Raw genomic sequence first — 26,685 nt, 5'->3', positions numbered from 1 at the left:
TTTTACATGGTGTTAACACAAATAATAAGTCTAGCATAGTCATGTAGATGCAAATAAATGGATTAGGGCTGCATCGAAGTCTTTCAATTACAACTGGGTTAAACTTTATATAATTTGCTAGGCGTTGTGTCCGTTTATGAAATCCTATGAAGTGTATTTACCTTACATGGCTTTACAAAAATAGAACACGGTGTATGTTTTATAAACATTTTGGAAATCTTAGTAAAACTTTTTTTTCCAATCTGCTGCAACACCAAATCAGTTAAACACGTTATTCGGTTTCAGCACCTTGGACAGAGCACCACGCCGCAATTGATTGGGAGAAATTAGTATTGGGTTCTTTGAAAACATTAAGAATATATTATATAGGATTAAATAACGCTGCGACTTTCGGGGTTAATAAAAAAAAATCCTCTTATGTACAAATGATAGGCACACCGACGCTCGAACTTTTTACACACACAGATTTTATTATGCTTGTTCCGCATATCGGTATCTCAGCACACTATAAAGCCGATAGGCGTGCGTTGACATTACACATTCAGTAGCAATTAAGTTTTGTGGGGACAACATCGGTTATGTGTTGCACATAAAAATGCCATTAGCAAATGCAAAGATCCATAAGAGGTACATTAGGAGCAATTAATGCATTAATTATTAACTAAAGGAGTCATTGGGCGCACCACCAACATTTACCGGAGATGTATTTTACCGTTATTGATTTAGAAACACTGCAACAGTTCACATATATTGCATATGTCTTACCGTCCACAAAATTCTGGTAGGACCATTATGCATAATCTATAGCTTGCAAAAATGATTGGACATATTCTTACCTTTCTGAACAGGTGTACCTGGGGTCCAAGTCAAAGCTGGAATGGGCAGGCGGTTGAGAAAAGAAGGCTTTAAATTGATCACAAACAGAATTACTGCAGAAGCCATATTTTTTTGCACTCAGGGTTCACGATTTTCTGTTTCTTTGCAGACAGAGATAATCGAGACCATTACAGACTGCATTCACGAGGAGAAGAAACTGCACGCGGGCTGTGGAAATGGACTACAGGCTGCTCGAGCGGGAGCCCTTCACGCTGCGTTACCTGCGGCTGCTAAAGGAGGTCCTCACCTTCGTACTGTTCAGCTACACTGTGCTACTAGGGGCGCTAATTCTGGCAGGATGGACTACCTACTTTATGGTCGTTAAAAAATAATGAGCGGGCCTGCACCCCATTTAATAGCAGAGGCACTGCTAGCAATGCTCAGTTGTTAGAACATGTTAAGCGATGTAGCCGACTGTGTGTGAAATGAAAGTGTTGTTTTCTATCTAGCGCACTCGCTGATTTTAGAATATCACGACCGACAGCAATGTAATAATGTTATCTAGATATTTGTTTTGATTAAACTTTTCTCTGTGCCTTAACTATAGTGTCTGAGAATTGGTTCTGTCAAACGTATCGTATTACTGTGTTCAAGTGAAGCTGTGGCATGCAGTTAGACAGGCACCCTTCAGTGTAAGAAACCTATACGTTTATGAATAAACGTTGTTTCCTGCAAACAAATGGTGTGTGATTAACTTTTAGAAAGCTGCTCTGTTCACAGTCATATCCCTATAATCTGGAGCTGCTTATTTTAACAAGGTACATCCAGACCCATACCAAGCTGGTAAAATTGAAGCGTTGCAATGATCGTGTTGTTGTTATTTGCGGATTGTTCCCCTAAATTACGCAATATTCCCAATACAGTGTGCTGGTAGGGAATTAGGCTTACTTAACAAGTCTGTGCAAATCCGTTCATACTGGCAATTAAGCAGCTGCTGCCAGGATTACTGATTACTGGAATTGATTACTGTGCTAATTACCATCCCTTTAACACCTGAAAGTGTGCTCAGCAGTTTCAGAACTGATCAAAATAAACTCCTATGTGGAGATGCACACACTAGCAAAGTGCAAGAACTGGAAATACTGCAGACGCTTACGCATTTATGAACATCAAACAAAGAACCGAAAAACAAAAGCAATGCTTGTGTGCTGTATCAAACGCACTGCGAGTCATTAAATAGACTATTCTGAAAGCGTAGAACAACAGGGAATCCTAGATGTATAACAACGCCTTTTGTTTTAATAGTGACACGTATAACCTCCCCAGCTGCAAGTGCAATCAGAAGCACGTGACTCTTATAGGCTGATAAATAGCTAATATGATTTACACCGGGTCTGTTCCCCGCACGAGACGATTGTAACAACCTGTGCATTTTCATCGACAAAGAACTGTATGCATTTAAAACAACATCCAGTGTTCAAACCTGCACCTTCAGTCTTAACATCAGAGGGCGGTCCCTTATTCAATCGCTTCGACACCTCGACTTAACCGTGAAGAGGCTCAGGGCCTATACAGCGCGCTCTTCAAGGAATACAAAATAGACATTTCATTTATTTATTTATTTAAAAAAAAATATATTGTTGCAAAAAAAAAAAAAAAGTTAAACTTGGAATTGTCGATTACATTAACTGTATCTGTTAGGGAATACGTAGCCTACGGTTACGACAATAGCTGTATGCATTTACACACAGAATATATAAGAGGCTGTTTGAGTGGTACTCACGTGTGGCTCATTCAGTCCGTTCCACTCAGGTGCAGGAACCAGGGCCGTAGCTAGGAATAGATTTTTACTGAGGCAAAAATCTATTTGATGACACTGATGCACTGGTAAGACTGGTGCTCGATTATATGCCACTCTTAAAAATGTAAGTGGTACATTTTTTTTTTAATCTTTAGATATATTTTTGTAGTTTATTATTATTTTATTTTTTTAAATGTACCTAGCTGATGTTGACCGAGGCTACCTCAACGTACCCCCTTGGTAATAGCACACCTATTCAATTAAACAATAAAGACCTGGGGTCTATTGCACAAAAGTGGTTTAAAGAGTTAGGCTGGTAACTTCCAGGTTTAATTGTGAAAGTCAGGCTTAGTCTATTGCACAAAACAAGATAATAACTCAGGCTTTCATCCATGGTCATTTATCGCCATTAAACTAACCTGCTTCAGAGCAGGTTAACAAAGATTAATCCTGACTTTTAAAATGGAAAAAAGGCGTCCCCTGATTGGAATAAATCTCTGATCTGGATTTGAATGGAATAGTAAACAAGTGTACCACGGAAGGGACATGGTGTGAATTAAACAAAAGAAAAATAAATAGTATTCGTGAGCACAAGTTAGTGATTTATACTTGTAAGAGATTGTGGCAGCTTCGTTTGATTTTGTAGTTTCTCGCTCAGTCTTTGCAATACTGTCATTTTGGTAGATGAGCCATCATCACCGCATTGCAGTTGCACAAACATTCCGAGAACAAAAGCATCATTGTCGGTCGCAACAACAGCTCGCAAATCACTGAGACACACACGAGTGAATTCACTTCTTATCATGGGGTAAAATGGGTTTCTATTGCGAGTTAGTCTTCAGGAGTTATGAACTGTTGTATGGCGTAGCCTGCTGTATAATGGAAATATGTACCGCGTATTTCTCAATGATAAATAAGTCACAAATCCTGAAACATGACTTAAATTACTCCTTTCGCATTTGGTTTTGTAACCGGATGAAATGTTCCAGACAGTAAGAGAATAGAATTGGATGAAATAAATAATGTATTTAAGTTAAAATCGCATGAGTCTAAAAGCACACCAGTTTTGCATAGTTGTTATGCCATGAGGAAAATACGACGATTCTCAGAACCTATCCACAGAGAACACCCGGTATCTGCTCCGGCAAGACAGTATCTTTTTTCACAATGTCCCCGAGAAGTTAGTAGAAACGAACACAAAACAAAAACTAACAAACAACACACTGTGCAGATTCCAGCAATGGAATGCACGGTTTCAGGGTGGATATGCGACACGGACAGGTGTCGTAGCCTTCCTGTAAGATAATACTGACCGGAGGCATTGTAAAATAGAACACATCCACCCGATCCGGTCTCCCCGTGTGATAGTGACGCCGTAAATCGAGAGAAGCAAACGGCAAATAAGGCTTTAAAATCGTTGGACATGTAACCGTCTCTCATCAAGAACAGATTGTAGAACCTGAAATTCGTGTATCAATATAAACACTCATGTTTTATTTTCAATATTATAATGGTTTAATACTTCTTGCGCGTCTGCATGTTATTTAGTGTATTGTGATTTTAGTTTTAAAAAAGAAACATTCCTCAAAACCTTAATTTATATAAAAAGCAACAAGCAATGCTTTGGATGAGTTAGCACTGGATACTATATGGACGGCTTCTGGTTTTCTGGTCAAAGTTCTGTACATGTACAGTTAGCAAAAGACACGATCATACTGGGAGGCTCTATCGGTTGACACATGACCCAAATTCAGCAACGTTTTAGGTCTCAGGCTTCATTAATCGTCTCCACTTTTCTGTTTTCTATTAATTTAAGGCCAATACTAATATATATATATATATATATATATATATATATATATATATATATATATATATATATCCCCCTTTCTTTGGCCCTGATAATTAAAAAAAAAAAAACCTTTCCCACCTTTGCTTACTTTTCTGTTTAATTCCTAATCTTAACACTTATTTATTTTGGGTGGGGTGGGGGTTGTAGTTAACATCGCATTGACAAAACTACGTGCTTGGTTATACAGTACTGTACTCTGTAGGAGGAAATTTGAAAAAAAATAAGTAACTATTTAACTAATAAAATGTTTTACTATGTGCTGCTTTATTTGTTTCTTTGTTCTGATCCTAGTTGTTCCGTGTAACAGCTGGGCTTCTATTAAAGATCTTAACTTTGTATCATCTGCCTTCCCTGATATTACATGCCTTAGCGGTTTCATATCAGATTCTGTGTGTGTGTGTGTGTGTGTGCTCTGTAGTTGTTTCTACTCAGATAAGTATTGATATGCTTTTCCTATTCAAACTAAAATTCTCAATGCAGACTGCCAGGGAGTGGAGAAGCATATTTAAAGTTTGATAGGGGAGAAGCAGTTTTTGTGTTGGACATCTGGATGTGGAGGAATACACAAAAATGTAGTTACTAGTATTTACCAACGTCTTAGTACAGATTGTAGTATTTGCAATGCAATGTTACTAGTATTTTTATAAATGTTGACACAAAGACTATGCTTTGATAACAGCAGATTTATATCCCAGGAAGAAATACAGTCAGCAAGTCCTTTCCAAGAACATTTGCTCCTGTCCTACTTTGCTAATGTGTGCTTTGTGGTGCTAAACAATTGCTTTTGTAAAATTTGCTTTTTGATTTTCAAGTAGGACTGTGAGTGAACCTTGCTTTGATTATTCCAAAGTCAACCTAAACATGTAACAAACAGTAATGGGATTTGCTTCCTTGTACAAACTGAGTCAGAACCTGTTGGATTTGCCTTTGAACACAACTTCCTGTATATAAAACTAGACACAGTAATGAAAAGGGATTGCATTAAAGAGTAAAAATCTAAGAGAGTGAAGTGGTTAGCCAGTAGCACTACCCTGGAAAATACCTATACCTGGAATGGCAATCCTACAGGAGAGTCATGCTAGAATTTCTATTCACTAGACACCTAAAATACTCCAGTATCCTACTGCTCCCGATAGTAAAAGTAACAATGCTTTTAGAATACATTCTTTAAAAAAAAGTTATTGAAATTACAGGACAATGTACTACAAGAAGCTGTCATGAAATCACAAAGAAAGAACACGGCTATTCTGTGGAAACGTTATTTCTATCTCTCAAATATGTCTATATGGTGAATTTGCAAAAATATACGCTCACAATAAATCATTCCAAATGTTTTACAATAAATACATACACAGATATCTACAGTATGAATGGCTTTTACCAATTCGATGTAAGTCAGCATTATTGAATTGGGAATGGTGCCAATGTTTTGGACTGCAGTTTTGAAACTAAATACTTAAAGTACTTCAGCAAAACTTTCTCAAAGTAAAATATCTTTTGGAACAGCATGCAACAACGGTGACAAGAAAACACATGATAACATGGGAAAACACACCTGGCAAAAAAAAGCATTCAATTTGGCCTACAGACCCTCCTATAACAACATAAACCACACTGCATGTTAATCCAGCCACTCCATAGGTTGACTATAAAAAAAAATGAAACACAAAGGGAACCAAAATTATCAAACAACTAAGCGTTCTTTCACTATGAAAGTTTTTTTTTAATAAATACAAAAGATGCCCAGTGGCTTGTATGCAGCAAGAGTAATACATGATCATTAAGAGCAAGGTAGAAAGTATTATACAGCAAGAGTTGAGATATCTAGTGTTGAATAACTTGTTCCTGTTCAACACTGTGGGGTTTAAATCAGATCTATTTTAAATATACCTTGCATTTATTCAAAACCAATGAAAGGATCACATGACCCAATGCCAGAAAGCAATGTTCCAAAATACACAGCGCTGCCGAGCAGATGCAGAGCTTGATCTAAGGAAAGTAATTCCGTGAATTCAGCAGTTTGGTTTTGGTTTAAACACTTTTGCTCACCAAGATGGCCATGAAGAATTACAGTATTCCATATATGTCCCTGATACCAAAACTAGATATTGTTCAGTTTCTAGTGGCCAGTATTTTTGCTAATCTTTTTGTGGGTCGAAGAAGCAGTTCTTAAGTTCTCTTTTATTGGAGACTTTCCAGTAAAGCTGCCACGTGTGACTACAGGACCTTATTTGGGTTTTGTGCAAAGATTAGCTCACCCAATTCTTTTTGACTGGGTGCAGTCATCAACCACACTCTCTTACAAAAAGTACAAAGAAAAATATGCAAACACAATTGGCTGACTAACAGAATAGGCATCTATATACAAAACCGCTCTATTCCATTTACAAATGAACAACTGAAAGAATATGCATGTTAGAGCTGCCAGCATTATAACGTGGCTTGACAGACTCAAATGATTAAGAAATTCAGTAATGCAAACTAAAGCAATACTGTATGGCTTGGCAGGTATAATATTGTTGCATAGCACACTATGATCAGGCGAACAAACGTCCTGTTTGCTGCAAGACTCTGAAATGATAAACAGCTTCCAGTGCAAGTTTAATGGTATGATGTTTGCTATCAGTCTGAGGGATTCAGAGTTCTGTTGCTCCAGTATTGAATTCTTTTCCCTGGATCAGAATCCACCTGGCATCAAGAAATCCTTTAACGCTGTGACCTTTTAATTCTGCTAGGTAAGCCTGAGTCATACCACTATTACTATAGACCAGGTACAGCAGCAAGGTAAAAACAAACAAAAAGGATTGAACAATCCAAAGTTATACGACAGGACATAGACAAAGAGATTTTCTATCTTAAGTATACTGTGGGCAATCGAGTTCTGAAGTCAATGTGTTCTTTAGTTTTACACTATTTAAGAGTAAGTCAGGTTGTACTGTAAATACACATCTGTTTAGTTAAGGGATTGTTAAACTTCAAACCCAACACAATTCTTTGGGAAATTACTTCCTTATGGATGCAGCTCTTCCAGTATTTGCGGGAAAGGATTATAAATCAGTGAACCTTAAAAAGTAACACACAAACTAGTGGCACTAAATGGAGTACTGAACAGAATGGAAAATACATTGGGGTCTACTTTAGAGATCTAAACACTGCCACCTTTTAACTCTGTACTTAAAACAGACCTCATTAGCTCTTAACTGAATGTTAAAGCAAATTTGTACTTCTTAAAATAGCTTTTTAAGAAAGGTCTCGGAGAAGGCTTTGAGAGTAAGACAATCAGTGCATAAGGAAAGCATCCTGGTGTGAACAGGATTCGAACCATGACTCACATCACACTGGTCTGACTCACCCTGCATTCCATGCAGTAGAGCTTTTACTGGGGACGTCACTGGAATTCTTCACAGTATACACTAAAGACAGATGGGCCTAATGGTGCAGTGCCCATTACTCTTATTATTCTTTAACAATTTTGTATTATGAAGGTTATCACCCCAGGAGGCTTCTGATGAAAATTTTAGCTTAACAGGTATTTTGTGTACAACATTATTATAAGTAGCCTATACAGAAACACACTTAAGTGTAGAATTAAACAGAACTGTGGGACACTGCATCTTTAAATATATAGGAGTCTTTCATGCCGGTTTGATTGGCACATTTATGGTCTTCAAAAACACTACCTAGGTGTTCTGCTTTATTTGAAACTCAATGAAGAGCATAAACAGGATTGTCAATTCCCTCCCTGATGAGAAGTCTCTGAAGAGGAGGATAGAAAGGGGTTAATCTTGCTTTCAGGCTGAAGTAAAAACGACAACAGTAGAACCCGTTTTTACAATCCAGTGGTGTCCTCCTTTGCACAGGAACAATTTGGACATTACAAGGCTCCAATTCACTTTGGAGACCTAGAGCATTTCATGCTGTGGTCGTTCACTAAAGTCCACATGATCCACATCTCCGTGGGGTTCAGTTTGTGCACTATCATGAGCTCTTTGTAAATGCACGGATCGAAGGGGTTGATCGGATGCGGGATCCCGAAGGTCTTGAACCCCGGATGAATGGATAATGTCACGTTCATTTTCTTAAGGCACATTCCCACGTAGACGTCATCGATTGGGAAAAGATCGATTTCCTGTGCTGTGTCTTCCAACCCAATCACCGTCTCTCGAGACATCACGTAGCCTCCGCCACCAGCGTAGGGTGGGTAGAGTTTCTGGCTGTACATCTTCTGCGGGATGAAGTACTTCACTTTCGTGTCCCTGATGGGGCGAGCATTAAGAAGGACGTCTCCCACGAAAAGATTTTCCTTGGGACTGAAATCACTGAGGTACTCCACTATGTTGCCCGTGTTCACAAAGACATCGTCGTCCCCCTTGAAGACAAATTCAGCGCTACTGCACTTCCTGGTGAACCAGGACAGGAAATTGACTTCTTTAAGGGTCAGGTTGAAGAAGTTGTCCACAAAGCCCCACTGAAGTATGTCCCCAAACTCTCTGTTTTCATAGGCCAGGAGCTGTTGAAGGGGCTGGGATTTAACCCTGTCCTTGGACTGGCCCAGAAGAAACACTAGCTTGGTTTTCTTCCCTTTGATGAGTCCCTCTTTGCCCCAGGTGCTTCTTATGGCGGCTCTTCTGTCTACATTGATAGCAGTGGACTTAACAGCCAGCAGCAAGTGGAGGTCCCCATCACATCTCTTGGGCTCTAGGAGGGTTGGGAATGTCCGGCAGCTCTTATATTTTAGGAACAAACGATGCAGTTCTGGATAGTCTTTAGGTATTTCTGCATCGCTCACGTTTGAAACGCATTTAAAAGTCGGTTTCGGGGGTTTGACGGTTTTAGTTTGGATCTTGTTGGATCTGTATTTCCAGAAGGTTGGTTTCGCAATAACAAAAGCAGATTTTGAAGACGCTGTCGAGGGTTTGAAGTCTTTCCTCACAAACACAATGCAAACGAACAGCAAAGCACACAGGATGATATACCTTGCAGCCACAATGAACCATTTTGATCTGAAGAAAGTCATGTTCCTGTAAGAGAACATGAAAGACAGGTTAAAACTAACAATGGGATAGATGCTCAAAACCCATTCACTCCAAATTGTCATTAACATTATTTTTGTCTCATGGCAGGGGACACCATTTGTTGTGGTTTTGCAGTCCATATCTCTGGGAATCTCACCCAATGATGTTTTTATGGTTATTTGTATTTTCAATACTGTATCCAAAATACACCCCCCTGCACAGAAATACACTGCCCCCTTTTGCATGCTGTACACAAACAGACAGTAAATCAACCCTTAATATAATCACTTACTATCACACTTAGAAAAGTTTACCATGGTATCTTTGCAATTTTAACATGCGTTTCTCCGTGGTTATACTATGCATTTACCATGGTCTGCCATGTTTATTAATGTTTAACCATATCTCTCTGTGCTTCAGAATGCTTACCCATGCGTTATTGCATTTTGCTATGCTTTTACTCTGGTAAACTTGTAAAGGGGAACCTGCGCAATAACATGAAGCTTTCTGCTTCCTGTTTGAAATGCTTCTGTAATGTTGCTTGTTAATGGCGGTTAAGAGCCAAGGAATGACGGCACTTGCACCTTCAGTATTTAATTAGAATGTGTTTCCCCCACCAATCACTTTCATTGTACTCCATATAAAATTACCAAGCAGATTATCCAACCCTTTATACATCTGTGCCCACGGCTGTTGTATTACGTTACAATCCCAGAAAGAGATGCCCAACAATGGACAATACAGTATTCCTGTCCATTTAAATCCTCAGGCTAAAGAAATGAGTTGACAATAATAAAAAGGCAAACACAAAATTAATTATATAATCTTGCAACTGGCAAGGCTTTCTTTACAAGGTTGCTATTTACAGTGTGGGTTGTGACAATTGCTTTTTAAACAGAAACACGGATATGTGTTTGTAATCACTTACTGATTAAATACAAGTCATAGTTTATGTTTGCTTAAATGTTTGAATGCGTCATTAAAAAAAAAAAAAATGAGCAAAGAACGAATTCCTGCATCGAGTCTGGCTGTACTCCTTCAGCTGTCTGACACGTTGCAATGAATGAGCTTCCACGGGATTGTCGGTTAAAATAAAAGGTATTTGTTTTTGTTTTTAGAAAAATCAGCTTACGAGATCAAAACTTAATCCTTATTGCAGGGTTCTTCAATAGGCGGCCCACAGGCCATATCTTTTATCATATTTTCTTTGTATAACGGCCCCTTTTCCACATGTATTTTTTGAAGAGTTTATTGAAGTTAAATTTGACAGTTTCCACTTGCATGCACAGCTTAAAAAAAAGCATACCCCAGTCATGCTATTACTTCATGAAAATGTGTCATTTGCCACTTTGTTTATTGCGAAGAAACTACAATGGCAGGGATAAAAAAAATAAATGAAAGGGAAAAAAGTGATGTCTACTTATGTACTGTTTCTGCCTGAAATACACATGTGAAAAGTGTAGAATTTTAAGTTTCACATCCTCTGCTTTATAGTTAATTCAGTGGAGCAAAGTAAAGCCTTCACAACCTATTATGGAATATTACAGTTTTACATATTTTAGGATAAATAGTATTTGAAATTGCTTTAATGTTGTAAGATTTAGCTTGGAATTCTGCAGCCCGTGATTGGAACAGGACAGTGAAAGTAGTTTTTGTATTAATTTAACTTAAATATGTTAGTAATGTACTTTAGCTTAGGTATTGTATTAAGTTATATGATTGATTACCTGTTAACCGTTTGACCTGTTTTCCGAGCAATAACATTATTTTTGTTTAAATCTTCCAAAGCACCATATGTTTGTCTCCAGTTTATTGTAGAAAGTCTTGGGAAGTTGAGCGGGGCTGATGTAGTTTGGTTTTATTATAGAAATACATGAAAAAAACTTAAGAGCATATGTTTATATTTCCTATATTTTGCATATGATAAACTAAGTATTGTTAGGAACATTAGCAACGCGGCCACCAGTTAGTGTTCACTCACAGGAAATTGGTCGAAGAAACCGAGCCTGTCAAATATCTTATTTAGGCTTAAAAAAAACACCTGTTTGGCAACAGTAAGAAATGCACCTGCGGCACGCCTCTCAAAGACGGCACGGTGGATATGCACTGAAGTTTATTTCCCCCTCTGTTTACTGTCATGCCATGTATTTAATTTAGAAACTTTTCATTTACATTAAAACACATTGGAGCTAGAACATGCATATTTAGACATCGTGCTACACTTTTAATCAGGCGCTTAGTAAGATGCTTACAACATAAGTGCTTTTGTTAGTTATCTTGAATGCATGCTGCGCAGTAATTGTCAGAACATTTTCTAGTTTTAATAAAAGTAAAATTAATAACATGCTGTTTTAATAGTATTGCTGTGAGATTTGTAGAATTGTTTGCAAGATGTCGTTTGAATACTGGTCAGAAAATTATATTTGCTTTCTATTTTTTATTATTAATGGTGATCAATCATAGTATCATATTAAGTAGTTATTTCTGAGATGTATTAGCTGATTGGTGCAAGTGCAGTGTTGCAACGTTTTGTTACTGTTTATAAAGTGTGATTGGATAGTCAGATTTTCATGACCATTTAAACAACCCCCCAACACTACGCACATCTTGAGCGCCCTGTGCCCCCCCCCCCCCCCCCCCCCCCCCCCCCCCCCCCAAGGTTTGGACACTTCCTTATCTGGCCCCCCAGAGAATGTAATTGAGTACCACTGCCTTAGTGGTTCTTTCAACTCGCTGGTCCCTGAGCCCGAGAGGTTACGAGTTCTGAAGAGTGCACAGCTTTTACAAGATCTTTCCTTGGTCAAACAAATTGCGAAATCCAACAGCTTCGATAAATCAAGAGTAGCCTGCTAAACTGGTATGCTCCCTATGAAAATAAAAGAAAAAAGCTTCAAATAATTTCCAGTACAACAGGGCTGTGCTGTGGATAGCTCTTCACGCAGTATGCATCGCTTGATTTAGAGACTGAAAATTCAGTAGAAAAAAGTCATTGGACTTCAGCACTCGAGATATTAAGTTCATTAGAATCTGGGATTAAGTCCAAACCTCATGTCAGTGGATAACTAATGGTCACGGTAATTAACTTACCATGGAGTAGTGGTTAGGGCTTTGGACTCTTGACCGGAGGGTTGTGGGTTCAATCCCAGGTGGGGGACACTGCTGCTGTACCCTTGAGCATGGTACTTTACCTAGATTGCTCCAGTAAAAACCCAACTGTATAAATGGGTAACTATGTAAAAAATAATGTGTAAAAAAAATAATGTAATTGTATGTACAAAATAATGTGATATCTTGAAACAATTGTAAGTTGCCCTGGATAAGGGCGTCTGCTAAGAAATAAATAAAAATACTTTTAATTGCGGAATAACAAAGTTTTTTTTTTAATCGCAGAATTTCGGGGTTTTTTAGTTTTTTTTTTTTTTTTATTTCGGAAAACTAGGATCCCTGCTGAAAACTAATTTTAAATTTACCGGGAATACGTGGATGAACGACATCGATATAAGACTCAGAACTTATATGGACTGTAAAATGATTCATCGTTATACGCAACAAATATTACACGAGTTCATAAACTACTGTGTTTCATATTAATAATTAATTTAAGGGAACAACGGACAGGTTTCTCTTATAGCCAATAATCGGATTATCAGATTTCCAGTGAAAAACTAGGACGATTTTTTTCTTCAATTCACTGACGCCATATTAACTATGAAGCCCTAAAACAGCAGTATATAACTACACCATCATAATTACATTAAACATCGGGTGTATCAGTTTACCGTGTATATTACACACACACACACACAACCAGAATTATTAAACCCATAATCCATAACTGTATATTATTTTTGAATGGCGCTAACACAACCTAATACATTAAGATATTACTCTGCTGGTAACTTGCTGAGCACACTGGTACAGTTTTATACTTTAACAAAAAGTGAATTCAATAGCAAAACCGGAACGATTCTAACAGGGACAAAAATTCAGGCTCTAAACTGGAACAAGCCTTGTCGTTAAAGGTACTCTTATTGCATCGCCAATGCAAATGTTTTTTTTGTTTTTTTTTGCCAATAAACTGTCAATAGTCTTTGTAAATCTAGAACGCGTTCAGCTGGGAGCTACAGTCACAGCTACCAGTACCCAGAACAACCTACATTTTATTTACAGCTGTATTTTTTGTGTTTTACTGTGTTTTCCCCATGGGTATGGTCTACTATGCAGTTACCAATGTTAACCCTGGTGTTTATGAATATGCGTTCCCATACCTCACTGGTCTTCACAATGCTTCCATAAACCGTTCGTTTTCACTATGCTTACGTTTTTATACGAGGGCTGTCATGTAAAACAAACATTATTAAACTGAAAAAAAAAACCCACATACATACCACTACACGTCTCTCTTTATTAGAAAAAAACACTTTGCGAGTTTATACTTGCGTGTTAGCAATGTAGTAAAAACATTATACAATAACCTTTTCTCGATTACATTGAACTAACCGCATCATTAGGTTTACAAATTAATGCATCACTTACCCCGTTCTGAATTGAAAAAAACTGTTCGGTCAAGAACTAATTTTAGATGTAGGTCACTAACGGCGGAACAGACTACAGATTAAGAGCGCCCGGTCACTTCCTAACTAGAATCATTAATAAGAAATGAACGCAGAATGAATAATCTGCACTCAGTGCTCTGTCTATGTCCGAGGATACGAGGAGCGCGCAGGTGTTTTAGGATTAGGTGCTACTGTTGCACCGGAAACGCTGACTATATTTGATTGAAACCCAACAGGTTTAAAAGGGGTAGGGGCGGGGTAGGGGCCGGACAAGGAAATTATATACACATATATTCTGCCGTTTTCCGCATTGGAAAACATTTCGATCAGAAGAACTTTATCCTGGTAGGGAATGTATTAATACATACAAAAAAAAAAAAAAAAAACGTTTTAAAAAGAAGCAGGCTTTCTGTATTTCCATATACAGTAGCCTATATAAAAACAGAAGCCCGAAAAAACATTTACATATAACTCGAAAATAGATTTTACCGAAAAATTAAATTAATTAAAACAAAAACAGCTAAAAAAAATGATACTCTTTTAGTGCTGGTGTTTTGTTAGCATCTGGTGCGCTCTGTTACATACACAGAGTAAGCAGCACCACATGTCGCTTGAATGGGTATGTGGCTCCAATACTGAGCTACATTCCGGCGCCTCCTTAAGACTCACCTCTTCATACAGCACCTGTAGAACTCCTCTGTTTTTCCCCTGGGACACTATCACCCTTCTTTAAATGCGCTTTACTTGCTCTTATCTGCCCCCTATTTTACTGCATTTAATCCTGTACTTCCGAGTACTGTAATCTGCCAAGTGTTTAATCTGTAGTATTTTGTATTTAATCATATCCTGATGTAACTAGCAGCAGTGTGGAGTAGTGGTTAGGGCTCTGGACTCTTGACTTGAGGGTTGTGGGTTCAATCCCTAGTGGGGGACACTGCTGCTGTACCCTTGAGCAAGGTACTTTACCTAGATTGCTCCAGTAAAAACCCAACTGTATAAATGGGTAATTGTATGTAAAAATAATGTGATATCTTGTAACAATTGTAAGTCGCCCTGGATAAGGGCGTCTGCTAAGAAATAAATAATAATAACTATCACTGACACTTATCTGCTGTATCATTGAATTGTATTTTGTCACACTAGTACTTGCTTGAACCAAAGTCATTGTATTTATCTTGCTCTTAACTGAATTACTTGTACTGTGATACTTGAAATGTATTTGCTTACGATTGTAAGTCACCCTGGATAAGTGCGTCTGCTAATAAATAAATAAATAAATAAATAATAATATTAACAGTTTCATCTCCAACTGACTCCACTTGGCTTTGAATCCCTGAAAATTCCTTTGAAATCACGTCAATGTTATCTTTTAGCTGGCCCTACCTACTCATAGATACGTATTACTAGAATAAGATAGTGGCGTTTTAAAAAGAAGCAGGCTTTCTGTATTTCCATATACAGTAGCCTATATAAAAACAGAAGCCCGAAAAAACATTTACATATAACTCGAAAATAGATTTTATCGAAAAATTAAATTAATTAAAACAAAAACAGCTAAAAAAAATGATACTCTTTTAGTGCTGGTGTTTTGTTAGCATCTGGTGCGCTCTGTTACATACACAGAGTAAGCAGCACCACATGTCGCTTGAATGGGTATGTGGCACCAATACTGAGCTACATTCCGGCGCCTCCTTAAGACTCACCTCTTCATACAGCACCTGTAGAACTCCTCTGTTTTTCCCCTGGGACACTATCACCCTTCCTTAAATGCGCTTTACTTGCTCTTATCTGCCCCCTATTTTACTGCATTTAATCCTGTACTTCAGAGTACTGTAATCTGCCAAGTGTTTAATCTGTAGTATTTTGTATTTAATCATATCCTGATGTAACTAGCAGCAGTGTGGAGTACTGGTTAGGGCTCTGGACTCTTGACTTGAGGGTTGTGGGTTCAATCCCAGGTGGGGTACACTGCTGCTGTACCCTTGAGCAAGGTACTTTACCTAGATTGCTCCAGTAAAAACCCAACTGTATAAATGGGTAATTGTATGTAAAAATAATGTGATATCTTGTAACAATTGTAAGTCGCCCTGGATAAGGGCGTCTGCTAAGAAATAAATAATAATAACTATCACTGACACTTATCTGCTGTATCATTGAATTGTATTTTGTCACACTAGTACTTGCTTGAACCAAAGTCATTGTATTTATCTTGCTCTTAACTGAATTACTTGTACTGTGATACTTGAAATGTATTTGCTTACGATTGTAAGTCACCCTGGATAAGTGCGTCTGCTAATAAATAAATAAATAAATAAATAAATAATAATAATAATAATAATATTAACAGTTTCATCTCCAACTGACTCCACTTGGCTTTGAATCCCTGAAAATTCCTTTGAAATCACGTCAATGTTATCTTTTAGCTGGCCCTACCTACTCATAGATACGTATTACTAGAATAAGATAGTGGCGATTGTCAGCACTCCATGTTTCATGAATAAATAATCACTTCAATGACTGTACTCAGCCTTAAGACAAATATTTGGTGACCAGGTCATTTTGATATATTAGCAAACCTATTACTACAGACTCATGCTACACCAGTATAATTGAAACATACAGTTTCTCACACAGACTCTTTTTCTCCATCTCTCAGTTGTAAGGTTGGCAGGGATGGGGTTAAATCTATCTCTGCCAGCAATCACAGGTGTGGGAATTCCCTAACTGGGCAATTGATACTAATTGGGGAGTGGCCACATGTATTAAAGGAGCCAGAAATCCTTTGTTTGAGAGAGGAGTTTAGAGGGGTGTTGGGTTGGGTTGGGTTGGGTTGGGTTGGGTTGGGTCCGGTGGGGGTTGGGTTGGGTTGGGTTGGGTCGGGTGGGGGTTGGTGGGGGGTTGGGTGGGGGGTTGGGTTGGGTCGGGTGGGGGGTTGGTGGGGGGTTGGTGGGGGTCGGGTGGGGGGTTTGTGGGGGTTGGTGGGGGTTGGGTGGGGTTGGGTTGGTAATGCCCAGCCTACAAGTGATGTATTATGTTGTTTGATTATGTTGTTTATTTTGGTCCTGTTTTGTTAATAAACACGCACACCAACTGCAGATTTCAGTCTCGGGGTCTGATTCCTGCTGGTTACATCTTGGGCCGTGATGCTATTCTTTCACTCAGCGCTTTAGAGTCTAAATGCTCATTTTAAAAAAAAATGCATTGGATCAACCTCCCTGTCAAGGTCTGAGCCATGGGAGCATGTTCCTTCTAAGAATCCTGTATTGTTACACATGGAAAGTCTAAGTAAGATAGGAACATCTTTTTTCGATCAATAATGACACATGGTGTACACAAAGAAGATTAGGGGAGGAGTATCCAGCACTGGGAGATTTCCTAACAAAAAAAAAAAACTATCAACAAATGTTTACATTTGTTCTCAAAATGAATGAATCATTCTAAGGAGCTTAGTCCCAAGAACTCTGAAAGAATAAACATGGCTTAGGTCCTGTGGTTCCCAAGCTAGCTGGTCAGTTATAGAAAATACATCTTGACACCATAAACTTACATTTGGCACTAAAAACTGAAAGCTCTACTGTCAGTTGCTTTGTCAGTATGTGTGCAATAGCAATGCCAGCTACAGTAAGTGTTTTCTAGTGGGTTGAAAAATAAAATTCAAAATACAAGTGTTAAAGAAATGTAGCAATAAAGCAAACACACATACCAAGAATGCCAGCTCAATCGTGACTCAGTGGGTATTTTAAAACAAAAAACTGCCACGGCGGCAAATGTGAACTTATATCAGACTCTTCTGTGCTTGAGCAACGTAACCTTAAATCTAATTGTACCTTTTTATAATTGAGACTCCCAGACAGGTAACCTAGATGGAACATATTGTTCTGCCTCCCACACAACAAATACTTCATGTAAAACCCTCTGTATCAAATTACTTATTCTTATCTTATATCCTGGTATTTAACTTTAGATGACAGATTGACTTGACCTGTCTCCATTCCAATATTTTTAAAGAACTTACTCTTTGAGTGTTGCAATTTGATTTCCACTGGTCAATGATTGAAAGGCATACTATTACTGCAGGGCTGGTATGCATGTTTAAAAATAACTGCCAATAAATTTTATTGAACTTTATTCTCAGTGATTTTCTGGTTTAATTCTTAATATTCTCATGTTAAAAAAGCATGTTTTATGTTTACGATGGCAGGCAAAGATGGCTTTTGCTTGGGGTGTAAATGGTTAAATAAAATCCAGACTGAGGCTAGAAGTTTAAACAACTCTAAACTTCCTACAGGACTGAAAAAAAAACGTTGGTCTCTGCAGTATAGAAACACTTTTTATATTAAGCACAACAGAAATCCAGAACACATACAGAAACAAACAATACATGTATAAAGTGCATTAAAAACCTCTGGATATAACAATATATATATATATATATATATATATATATATATATATATATATATATATATATATATATATATATATATATATATAATTTTATATTATGATTATTTTAGAGTGTCGTTCCCATTGAAATACCAGACTTAATAAGAAATCTTTTACAATGTTCACTTAAATCAAATTAATATGAGGAAAACAATCTTAGTAACATTACTAGTCAAAATAATGTATTTGAAATAATGTGTATATTTTTAAAACAGCTTTTCTGCCGAAACGTCAGCTATCCTCAAGCAGACACTAGGTGGCAGACAAAACATGCTGTTTGTACCTTCTGCTCCACCACTGATACTCGCATGCCTCTCAGGAGGAACTGCTTCAGTGATCGGAGGTCTCTCTGCTGGTGAACCTTCCTGTACTCACTCTCAATCTGTCCTGCCCAGGGCACTTTGGGGGTGCAGTGAAGAAGCACTGGAGACAACAAGAGGATTCAATACGTTGACTATAAAGCAACACATAAAGAGACCAGCATGACTGTGAGAGGCATCAGCATTAAACACAACCATACCGCTGAGTTCCTTACTTAGAGTTCATATATAAGCCTGTCATTATCACAAATTTGGTTACCTTCTACTTGAATTGGTACCCTGTAGATATATATTTTAATGTGTTTAATATTGATTTAAATATTCTATTTATTTAGATATTTTTAATATTCCACATTCCAGTCTTGTGAACAAAAATACGTCAGCAAACCATTAAATAAACTCAAAAAAACAGAATTATTGATAATGTGATTTCTTTTGTATTGTATTCTATTTTATTACCAGAGCTGTCGTCTTCAGGTACCTTGTTCTGTGGAGGACCAGGGGTCTTATTACCAGCAGGTGGCGCTGTGTCTGCTGAGGGGTTTCTTGACTCTTCGTGTGTACTCTCCTGGTGCTGTTGAGAACTCTGCACGGAGTTGTTTGTCCTTTCAGAGTCACAGCACGTCTGTCAGTACACAAACCACAGGTTCAACGTACAAGATTTCAGTTGTACAGTTTCTCAGTTTCTCAGTCTGCGTTTGCGCCTAGAGAAGCTAAATGAAAACTAGAAATAGCCGTCATCGTGCATGTCTGGAACGTGTTGCACTAACAGTAGTGTGGGTGATAGTTCCGCTGTTGTAGAGCCCTCATCGTTTGCTGAAGATACATATTTTTTTAAACTAATTCTTTACCTATACCAAGGTATTAGAATTGTTTGTGGCAAAACATCGCCATCTAGTGGTTATTTTGAGGGGAAAACAAGTGGTAACTGCTACTACTAGTCTTTGGGTTACATTTATCAGGCTTTTGGGTTCAGTGCAAATTTTGAACCACTTTAAAAAAACAAGTAAATGCCATTAAATTCGCAGTCTGAGTTCAAACAGAAACCTCTTTCAGTTCTCGGTCCAAGCCAGCTTCCTTGCTGGTTTAATAAAGCAGTTACTTGAACAGGTGTGGAACTCCAGATAGGAATAGTGTGTACACAGCAGAGCACCCATCGTGATAGAAAGAAAGCGTTAAAATAGACTTACAGGGGTTTTCTTTGCCTGGTCAGCTGTCTCCTCGTCGGTGGTGGACAGTGGATGGTCATTGAGAAACTCGTACGTCACGTGGTAGCTGTAACTGACGATCGGATATTCGGGGGGGGTTTCAGTTTCCACAGGGTTGACCGGGTTCGGAATACCTTGAACTGTCCCGATACTCACAATCACCTTGGCTTCATCCACAATGAGTTCTGCAATTACAAACAGACGGGATAGGCTACTGCTGTGTGTAATGTTTGGAATGGACTCCATGTGTATTCAAAGGCGCATTATACTGAATATAGTAGGTCTAACAAAGAGGCTGAAATAAATTGATTGTGTAAGCGACTCTTATCCAGGTTGATATCTCAAAAGTCGTTGCTAGGTTTCTGTGGAAAAACGTCTTACTTGGGTCACTAAATGCCTAAAAAAGTGAGTGAAAATTATAAGTGATGCTGTACGCTTTGACAGTCAAACAACGTCTGGTGCTCAAAGGGTTAAACATGTTTTTTTAGTTTTTTTTTTTACTTTATTTGCTCATAATGCAAATTTGCATTTTTTAAACTGGGTTACTAGGTAAGCTGAAATCCAAAAGGACATTTTTCAAACCAGGATAGTTTCTCGTGTCTGATCCGCTATGAAGAATTCCTAGCATCGTGAAGCTACCTTTTCAGAATTCCTAGCCTCGTGAAGCTACCTTTTCAGAATTCCTAGCATCGTGAAGCTACCTTTTCAGAATTCCTAGCCTCGTGAAGATACCTTTTCAGAATTCCTAGCACTGTGAAGATACCTTTTCAGAATTCCTAGCATCGTGAAGCTACCTTTTCAGAATTCCTAGCATCGTGAAGCTACCTTTTCTCTTGGCCAGTCCTTTAAAGTGGTGCCTCTCATCTGGCAATACCCGGACGTCGTCGAGAAGGGCGAGCTTCGGCAGGCTGTCCACGAGGAAGCCGCGGTAGGAGGGGGTGAGAGCCAGGGGGTTTCCCATAAACACCAGGGTTCTGAGCCGCAACAGGGAGCTCAGCTTACACACCAAGTCAGGCAGATCCACAAGGTTATTGAAACTCAAATCAAGAGACAGCAGAACGGGCCTGTGTTGTAAAAAAGAACAACTCGGATCAAAATTGGAAAAAAATGTTGCTGATCTTTGTCAATGTTCAGGTTTTACAACTCAGGTCACAGTGACACTTGTAGTCCTGCATCTCTTTAAGAAAAGAGACAAGTAAAAGATTGGGGTGCGAGATAAAAAGCCTAAGCTGTTCCAAACTGGAGCCATATCGTTACCCTGCTCTAAGTTCAGATGGAAATGGTTGGCTCTACTCACCAGAAGCTTGCTTCGAGGTATTTGTACTCTGAGGGGGAGGAGAGCTTGTTGTACCCCAGACCCAGGTGAGTTAACCCAGCTGGAGGACTACAGGAAATGCCTTTCATACTGGAGATTTCATTGGCACAAAGCTCCAGCACCTGTCGCAGGAGAATCAAAGAGAACTGTGTTACCTAAGACACAACCTACGGAACAGATAATGACAGGCTGTAATGGAAAGGTAGTAAAAGCAGACATGTTCTTCCCATTGACATCTAACTGCAGTGACACCCTCTGCAACTGGAATTCACATCTCAATTACTGTCAAATTGGACAGTTTGTAAACTATGGCAAATACCGTTCTGTTGCCCACATGTATTGAGACCAGGGGGCAGTGTTGTAATGTGTTATAAGAGACACAGGGCAAGTTTGCACATTTTCTGTGACAAAGGTGTTTATACAAGGAGGAGGCTTGGTGGTCCAGTGGTTAAACAAATTGGCTTGCTACCAGCCACTGACTCACTGTGTGTGACCCTGAGCAAGTCACTTAACCTCCTTGTGCTCCGTCCTTCAGATGAGACATAAGACCGAGGTCCTATTGTAAGTGACTCTGCAGCAGCAGTTGCGATGCATAGTTCACCCTCTAGTCTCTACAAGTCACTTTGGATAAAAGCATCTACTAAATGACTAATAAATTAATAATAATACAATATGGCTAATCAAGGTTTTACTGTAGAAACCATTTATACAATAATTGAATAATTTCTTTCAGACTTTGTATCCAGTTACCTTCAGGGTTCTGGTCAGGTGTGTTAAGTTTATTTCAGTGATGTAGTTTGCACTTAATATAAATTCATCCAGATTGACAAATTTCAGCAAATCTTCACCTATTTCCAAGACCTGCAACACATACAAATGTAAAATAAATATATATTTATGGCTGTGGGACACTACAACTTTTAAAGCACACTTTTAAAGTTGTGACTTGTATGTGCGTTTCAAAAATTTTTCAAAAAACAAACAGCAGAGCATAACAGGGATGAAAAGGTTGCTTTTGATTTAGAGAAGGGAGGGAGAGAACGTCCACAGTTACACTCACTCCCTTGTCCACTATACGCAAGGACCTAAAGTAGGACATTATGAATGCCGTATCGATCAGGGCGGGTGACCGCACAGCCAGCTCTCTCAGCTGATCAGCCGCGGGACCCCAGCTCTCACTCAGGTGCCAGGGAGAGTGAACGCTGCTCAGGTACTCGATCAGAGAGGCCGGCTCCTCCTCCTCTGCACCCAGGGCAGGATCCTCCAACAGCGGCACGGTGGAGCCGCTGCATGTCCCAGAATCGAAGTGAGTCTTGTTCTGGAGGGAGGAGAGAGAAATAGGATGAACCAAACCTCTTGAGGTGTCCCCGTGATTCAGGAATGGTAAGTTTCTGATACTGCGCACACATCTTCGGGAAGGAAATAGGTTGCTTTTCTAGTGGTAACCAAGGTTTGAAAATCATGTTATTTTTTACTTCTAGTTGTCTCTAGTTCTATATTATCACTGCTCCGTCCTTTTGATTTTTTACTGCTTCCCGTTACCTGATCGCTTAATGCAATTCCAAATTACACCAGTGGTTTGCAGAAATCCGACAGCGTGAACTAAGCAAAGGTCCCAGGATGCAAGAATATTTAAAACATGTGCATATTCTAAAGAGAACAAGTGACTTCAAAATGAGATCTGGTATTAAAAAAAAATATACATTACAAAAAAATATGTTGCATTGAATGCAAAAATAAAAGTTATTAAACGATAGAATGCATACCTGTAATGCGTAACAGCAGTACAGTGGTTAACACTTAAATAATGCGTACTTATACCGAAACCCTTTCCTGTGTCCAGATTCAGTGCCAGCAACAGATTATTAAGATAACGTCTTCATGGTTCTCATATAATATTAAGAAGAATTTTCAAATTACCCAACTTCCAATGCCGCAAGGGAATTCCTTCAAGCACAAAGTGCTCTTGAAAGGCAGTATAAGTGGAGTATTTGTTCATTGCTCCACAAACAAATCAAAACAGTATATATTTTTTTTTTCTGGATTAGGAAGCCATGGGCTATTTGCTGTTTTTACCCTAATGTTTACCCTCTCAACTCTGGTTTGAATGGTTGCTAAGCAACACGAGAAGTGTAATTCCAAACTCGTGACGCAGTCGGTACACTTCCAGTGTTTCGGTTTTGCGAATTGGGGTGTTTTTCAGGGAAGTGAAGGGGTGGTTTATGTGAAAGCTGGAATTGATAAAAGGTATATGTTCCTTGGAGCCAGGCGTTTTGTTAAAGTGTTATGGAGCTATATATCCAGCTGTCTTGTATCATGTACTGTGGGTGCAGTGTGCCTCTTCAGCTCTGTTTTGAAGAGGATATATATATCTGGCCTGTTACAATTTACCCCATATTCTTGTAAAAAGAGACTTCTTCACTTCCTGCGATATTGAAGTTCACCCCAAATACACATTATTATTATTATTATTATTATTATTATTATTATTATTATTATTATGACCCTGGGTCTCCTGTAACCACCTTCAGGAAGGTTCATCTGTTCAATGGCAGCAGGTGTTAAGGGGTGTCAGAATCGCCACCAATCAGGGGCTCGGCTTGCCGCGGGAGTTGCACCCAGTTGCAACATTGTTGGCACAAACCAAGGAACCAGATGTTGCAACCATCAGGGGATCGAAAGCAGGAGACTGTGTCTGCTTGGGATTGGTGGCTGGTGCACCCTGGACGTGGGGATAAGTAGCGGGCTGCTGCTGAGACGGAGAGACAAGCTGGTGTGAGAGAAAGAGCGCAAAACAGACAAAGAGAGCAGAAGAGAAGCAGGACTATAGAAACGAGGAACCAGAGACTGCGCTTAGTGGCTGTAGCACACGGCCGAAACAGTGTCGTTTCTGGACTTTTATTATTTGTCAGTCTGAGTAAACTAAAACTGTGAATTCGAGAACCTGCAAATCCTGTGTGAGCCTCCTTCATTTTCCCGCAAACGCTATATTAGTATATATGTTGTTTATGTGTAAACATATTTTATATCCTCGTGGATAATTCAAATGTGAACCCATTGGTTTGGTTTGAAGGTTAGGATTTGAGGATGGGGGGTGAAGAAAAGGGTTAGGATATTTCAGTTCTCCACTGTGAACCTTACCCTTAAACCGATGTTAATCTTGACTAATTAAGCCAATAACTGGTTCAATTAAGTAACTGAGAGCTTGGTTGAAATGAAAACCAGAAAACCCTGTAGCTCTCCAGGACCAGGGCTGGAGACCCCTGCCCTACAGCATAAGACAAACTAGCACAAAAATAATTGAGTCGACAGTACCTTCCCCTCACCAGAAGGGTTTGCTGTGCTCCAGTGCTTGGACTGAACTCTGCACCTTTGTACGTTACTCCAGCATGCATTATCAAGATGCACAGAGGAAGGAAAACGAGAAAATCAGAAGCTGACATCTTTTTTATTATTTCTGAATTCAGACTTCTTTGAAACCTAGCCTGCTGATTAAAAACGTATACATAACCTGTATTTAAAGTGGCAGTATTTCATGGAAGACACATGTTTCAGCGAGACAAGTTCCTTTATACAAGCACATATGCCGTATTATTTACCTGTGTGAAGAAACGAATTACATTTTAATAAGTGTGTGCCCTTTTGGAAATACACACTCATTACATGCATGTAGTTGCAACGTATTTACTGTTGATTAAACATGCTCACAAGTGTGAAAGCTCACCCTGGCAGTCAGTGTAGTTTATTCTCTTTTTTTGTTGCAGTGGCCTTAAGGAATTATAGCACAGCCATGTATCAGATTTGAGCTTCAGTCTACAGTACAGTCCAATCCACAGTTACATTGCTTTTTTATACAGACAGTAGGTATGGGAACATCTTGTCAGGCAACACCTGAGCAGAGATCTCCCGCAGCAGGTGTAACCCAGACCCACTGAGCCATGGCCAAATCAACACTAAGCAGTGCGTTAAAGGTCATAGCTTCCATGAACTCAGTATCTCATTGGATAAGATGATTTGGAATCCCAGTGACAGGGAATTCCTGAGAGATTCCACTTGCAAGGTCATTCTAGATTGCATGTTTGATATACAGCTCATACAAAATTTACATGAACCATACTGAGAAACACGTGTACATGTGCAGGCCAGAAATGAGCAATATGTTATTCCTATGCATCATTCATTTCTCGTGCACAGGCATTTACTTTGAAGCCTCAGCTCATGTGAAACGTCATTAAAAACTTAGAAGAACATTGATCCGCTGTTGCAGATAACAGATACAGGAAAGCAAGATAGTGGTGATCAGTAAGTCAATGTTGATTAGTTAGAGGTATGCAGATTTTTTTGTAAATGACTCATTCCTTCCTATTAATAAAAAAAGTCCCAGAACGGAATATAAATATGGCCCCAGAATTTAAACAACCAGAAACTTCTTTCAGCGTCTCATCTGCTGTGATATATCAACTAGAGAATGAACTGCAAGCCAGGTAATATTCAAGAGTTTTGTGTTGGGTTTATTTTTTCATTGCTAGGAAGTTGTTCGTATTTTCATTTCCAGCTATGTTTCTGCCTCTGCACCGACAGTATAGCGATCCAGTAGTCATATTAATTTAGATATGAATATTGTATTTGTTTTTATTTTTCTGTTGCAGATATACTGTAGTAGTAATCTTTGTCATGTCTTTGGTTTTGTCTAGCAGCTGTTGCAGTGAGTTTCTCAAACCCAGCTTGCCTTTTATTTTCACTGGGTAGCCTTGCTGGAGTCTGAATGCTTTTTTGTATTTGAGCTCTTTTGCTAAATAGCCTTGCTGTACACAGTGGTTTACTGTATGTCTGTGTGTGCATTGGCAAAACGGTGACACTTATTTTGCTTATTGGCTGGTTCAACTACCAAACCCGTTGTATAAAACTGGTACAATGATCATCAGCATAGATAATTATCTGTCTTTGTCTAAACAAGAGACTTTTTTTTAACCCTTTGCAAAAAAAACATTGCCATGTTCTTGACTCAAGGCATTGTGGTTATAGCATGTAAACCACACTGAGATTCAATCAAGGGAAGTAGCGGCGTCTATCTGTATACCAGCAATGTTAAGATCATTAAAACAGGGCTCTGCGCCAAGGTTAGGCAAACCAGCATTGCAGACACGGTCTGTGTCTTGAGTGGATTCATTCTTTAAATGCATGCAAAAGAGTAGGCTACAATAGAACTGCCATGTCCCACAGTCATGTTCAGTTTTACACTTAATTAGATTTCTGCTTACTATTGTCTTTAGTGTTGTGTGCACTCTGCTTGTTAATAAAGCAGGCACCTTGACACCCACTCCTGCTTTAAAGCTGCTCGCTCTCTGTTATCCTA

At 38.8% G+C, this 26,685-nt stretch overlaps 2 protein-coding genes across 2 annotated transcripts; both read right to left on the bottom strand.

The window, feature by feature from the left end:
• Positions 1 to 8,358: 8,358 nt before the first annotated feature.
• LOC117428273 (N-acetyllactosaminide beta-1,3-N-acetylglucosaminyltransferase 4-like) lies at positions 8,359 to 9,271 on the bottom strand. The gene is made up of 2 exons (XM_058995627.1): positions 9,259 to 9,271; positions 8,359 to 9,167 (listed from the first exon to the last, which is right to left on the bottom strand). The coding sequence occupies exons 1-2, from the start codon at positions 9,269 to 9,271 to the stop codon at positions 8,359 to 8,361; spliced, it is 822 nt and encodes a 273-aa protein (XP_058851610.1).
• On the bottom strand, positions 9,174 to 24,724 carry LOC131699176 (leucine-rich repeat-containing protein 43-like). The gene is made up of 10 exons (XM_058995626.1): positions 24,656 to 24,724; positions 23,974 to 24,099; positions 22,390 to 22,764; positions 22,080 to 22,190; positions 21,312 to 21,451; positions 20,840 to 21,078; positions 19,997 to 20,199; positions 19,266 to 19,431; positions 18,770 to 18,909; positions 9,174 to 9,490 (listed from the first exon to the last, which is right to left on the bottom strand). Exons 1-10 carry the CDS (start codon positions 24,722 to 24,724, stop codon positions 9,302 to 9,304), a joined length of 1,758 nt encoding a protein of 585 aa, XP_058851609.1. The 3' UTR covers positions 9,174 to 9,301.
• Positions 24,725 to 26,685: the final 1,961 nt, after the last annotated feature.

The sequence above is a fragment of the Acipenser ruthenus genome, chromosome 21 (assembly GCF_902713425.1).
Source record: "Acipenser ruthenus chromosome 21, fAciRut3.2 maternal haplotype, whole genome shotgun sequence".
In the NCBI taxonomy this organism is placed as follows: domain Eukaryota; kingdom Metazoa; phylum Chordata; class Actinopteri; order Acipenseriformes; family Acipenseridae; genus Acipenser; species Acipenser ruthenus.
Note: the sequence above shows the minus strand (reverse complement) of the source record. Positions and strands in the feature narration are given on the sequence as shown.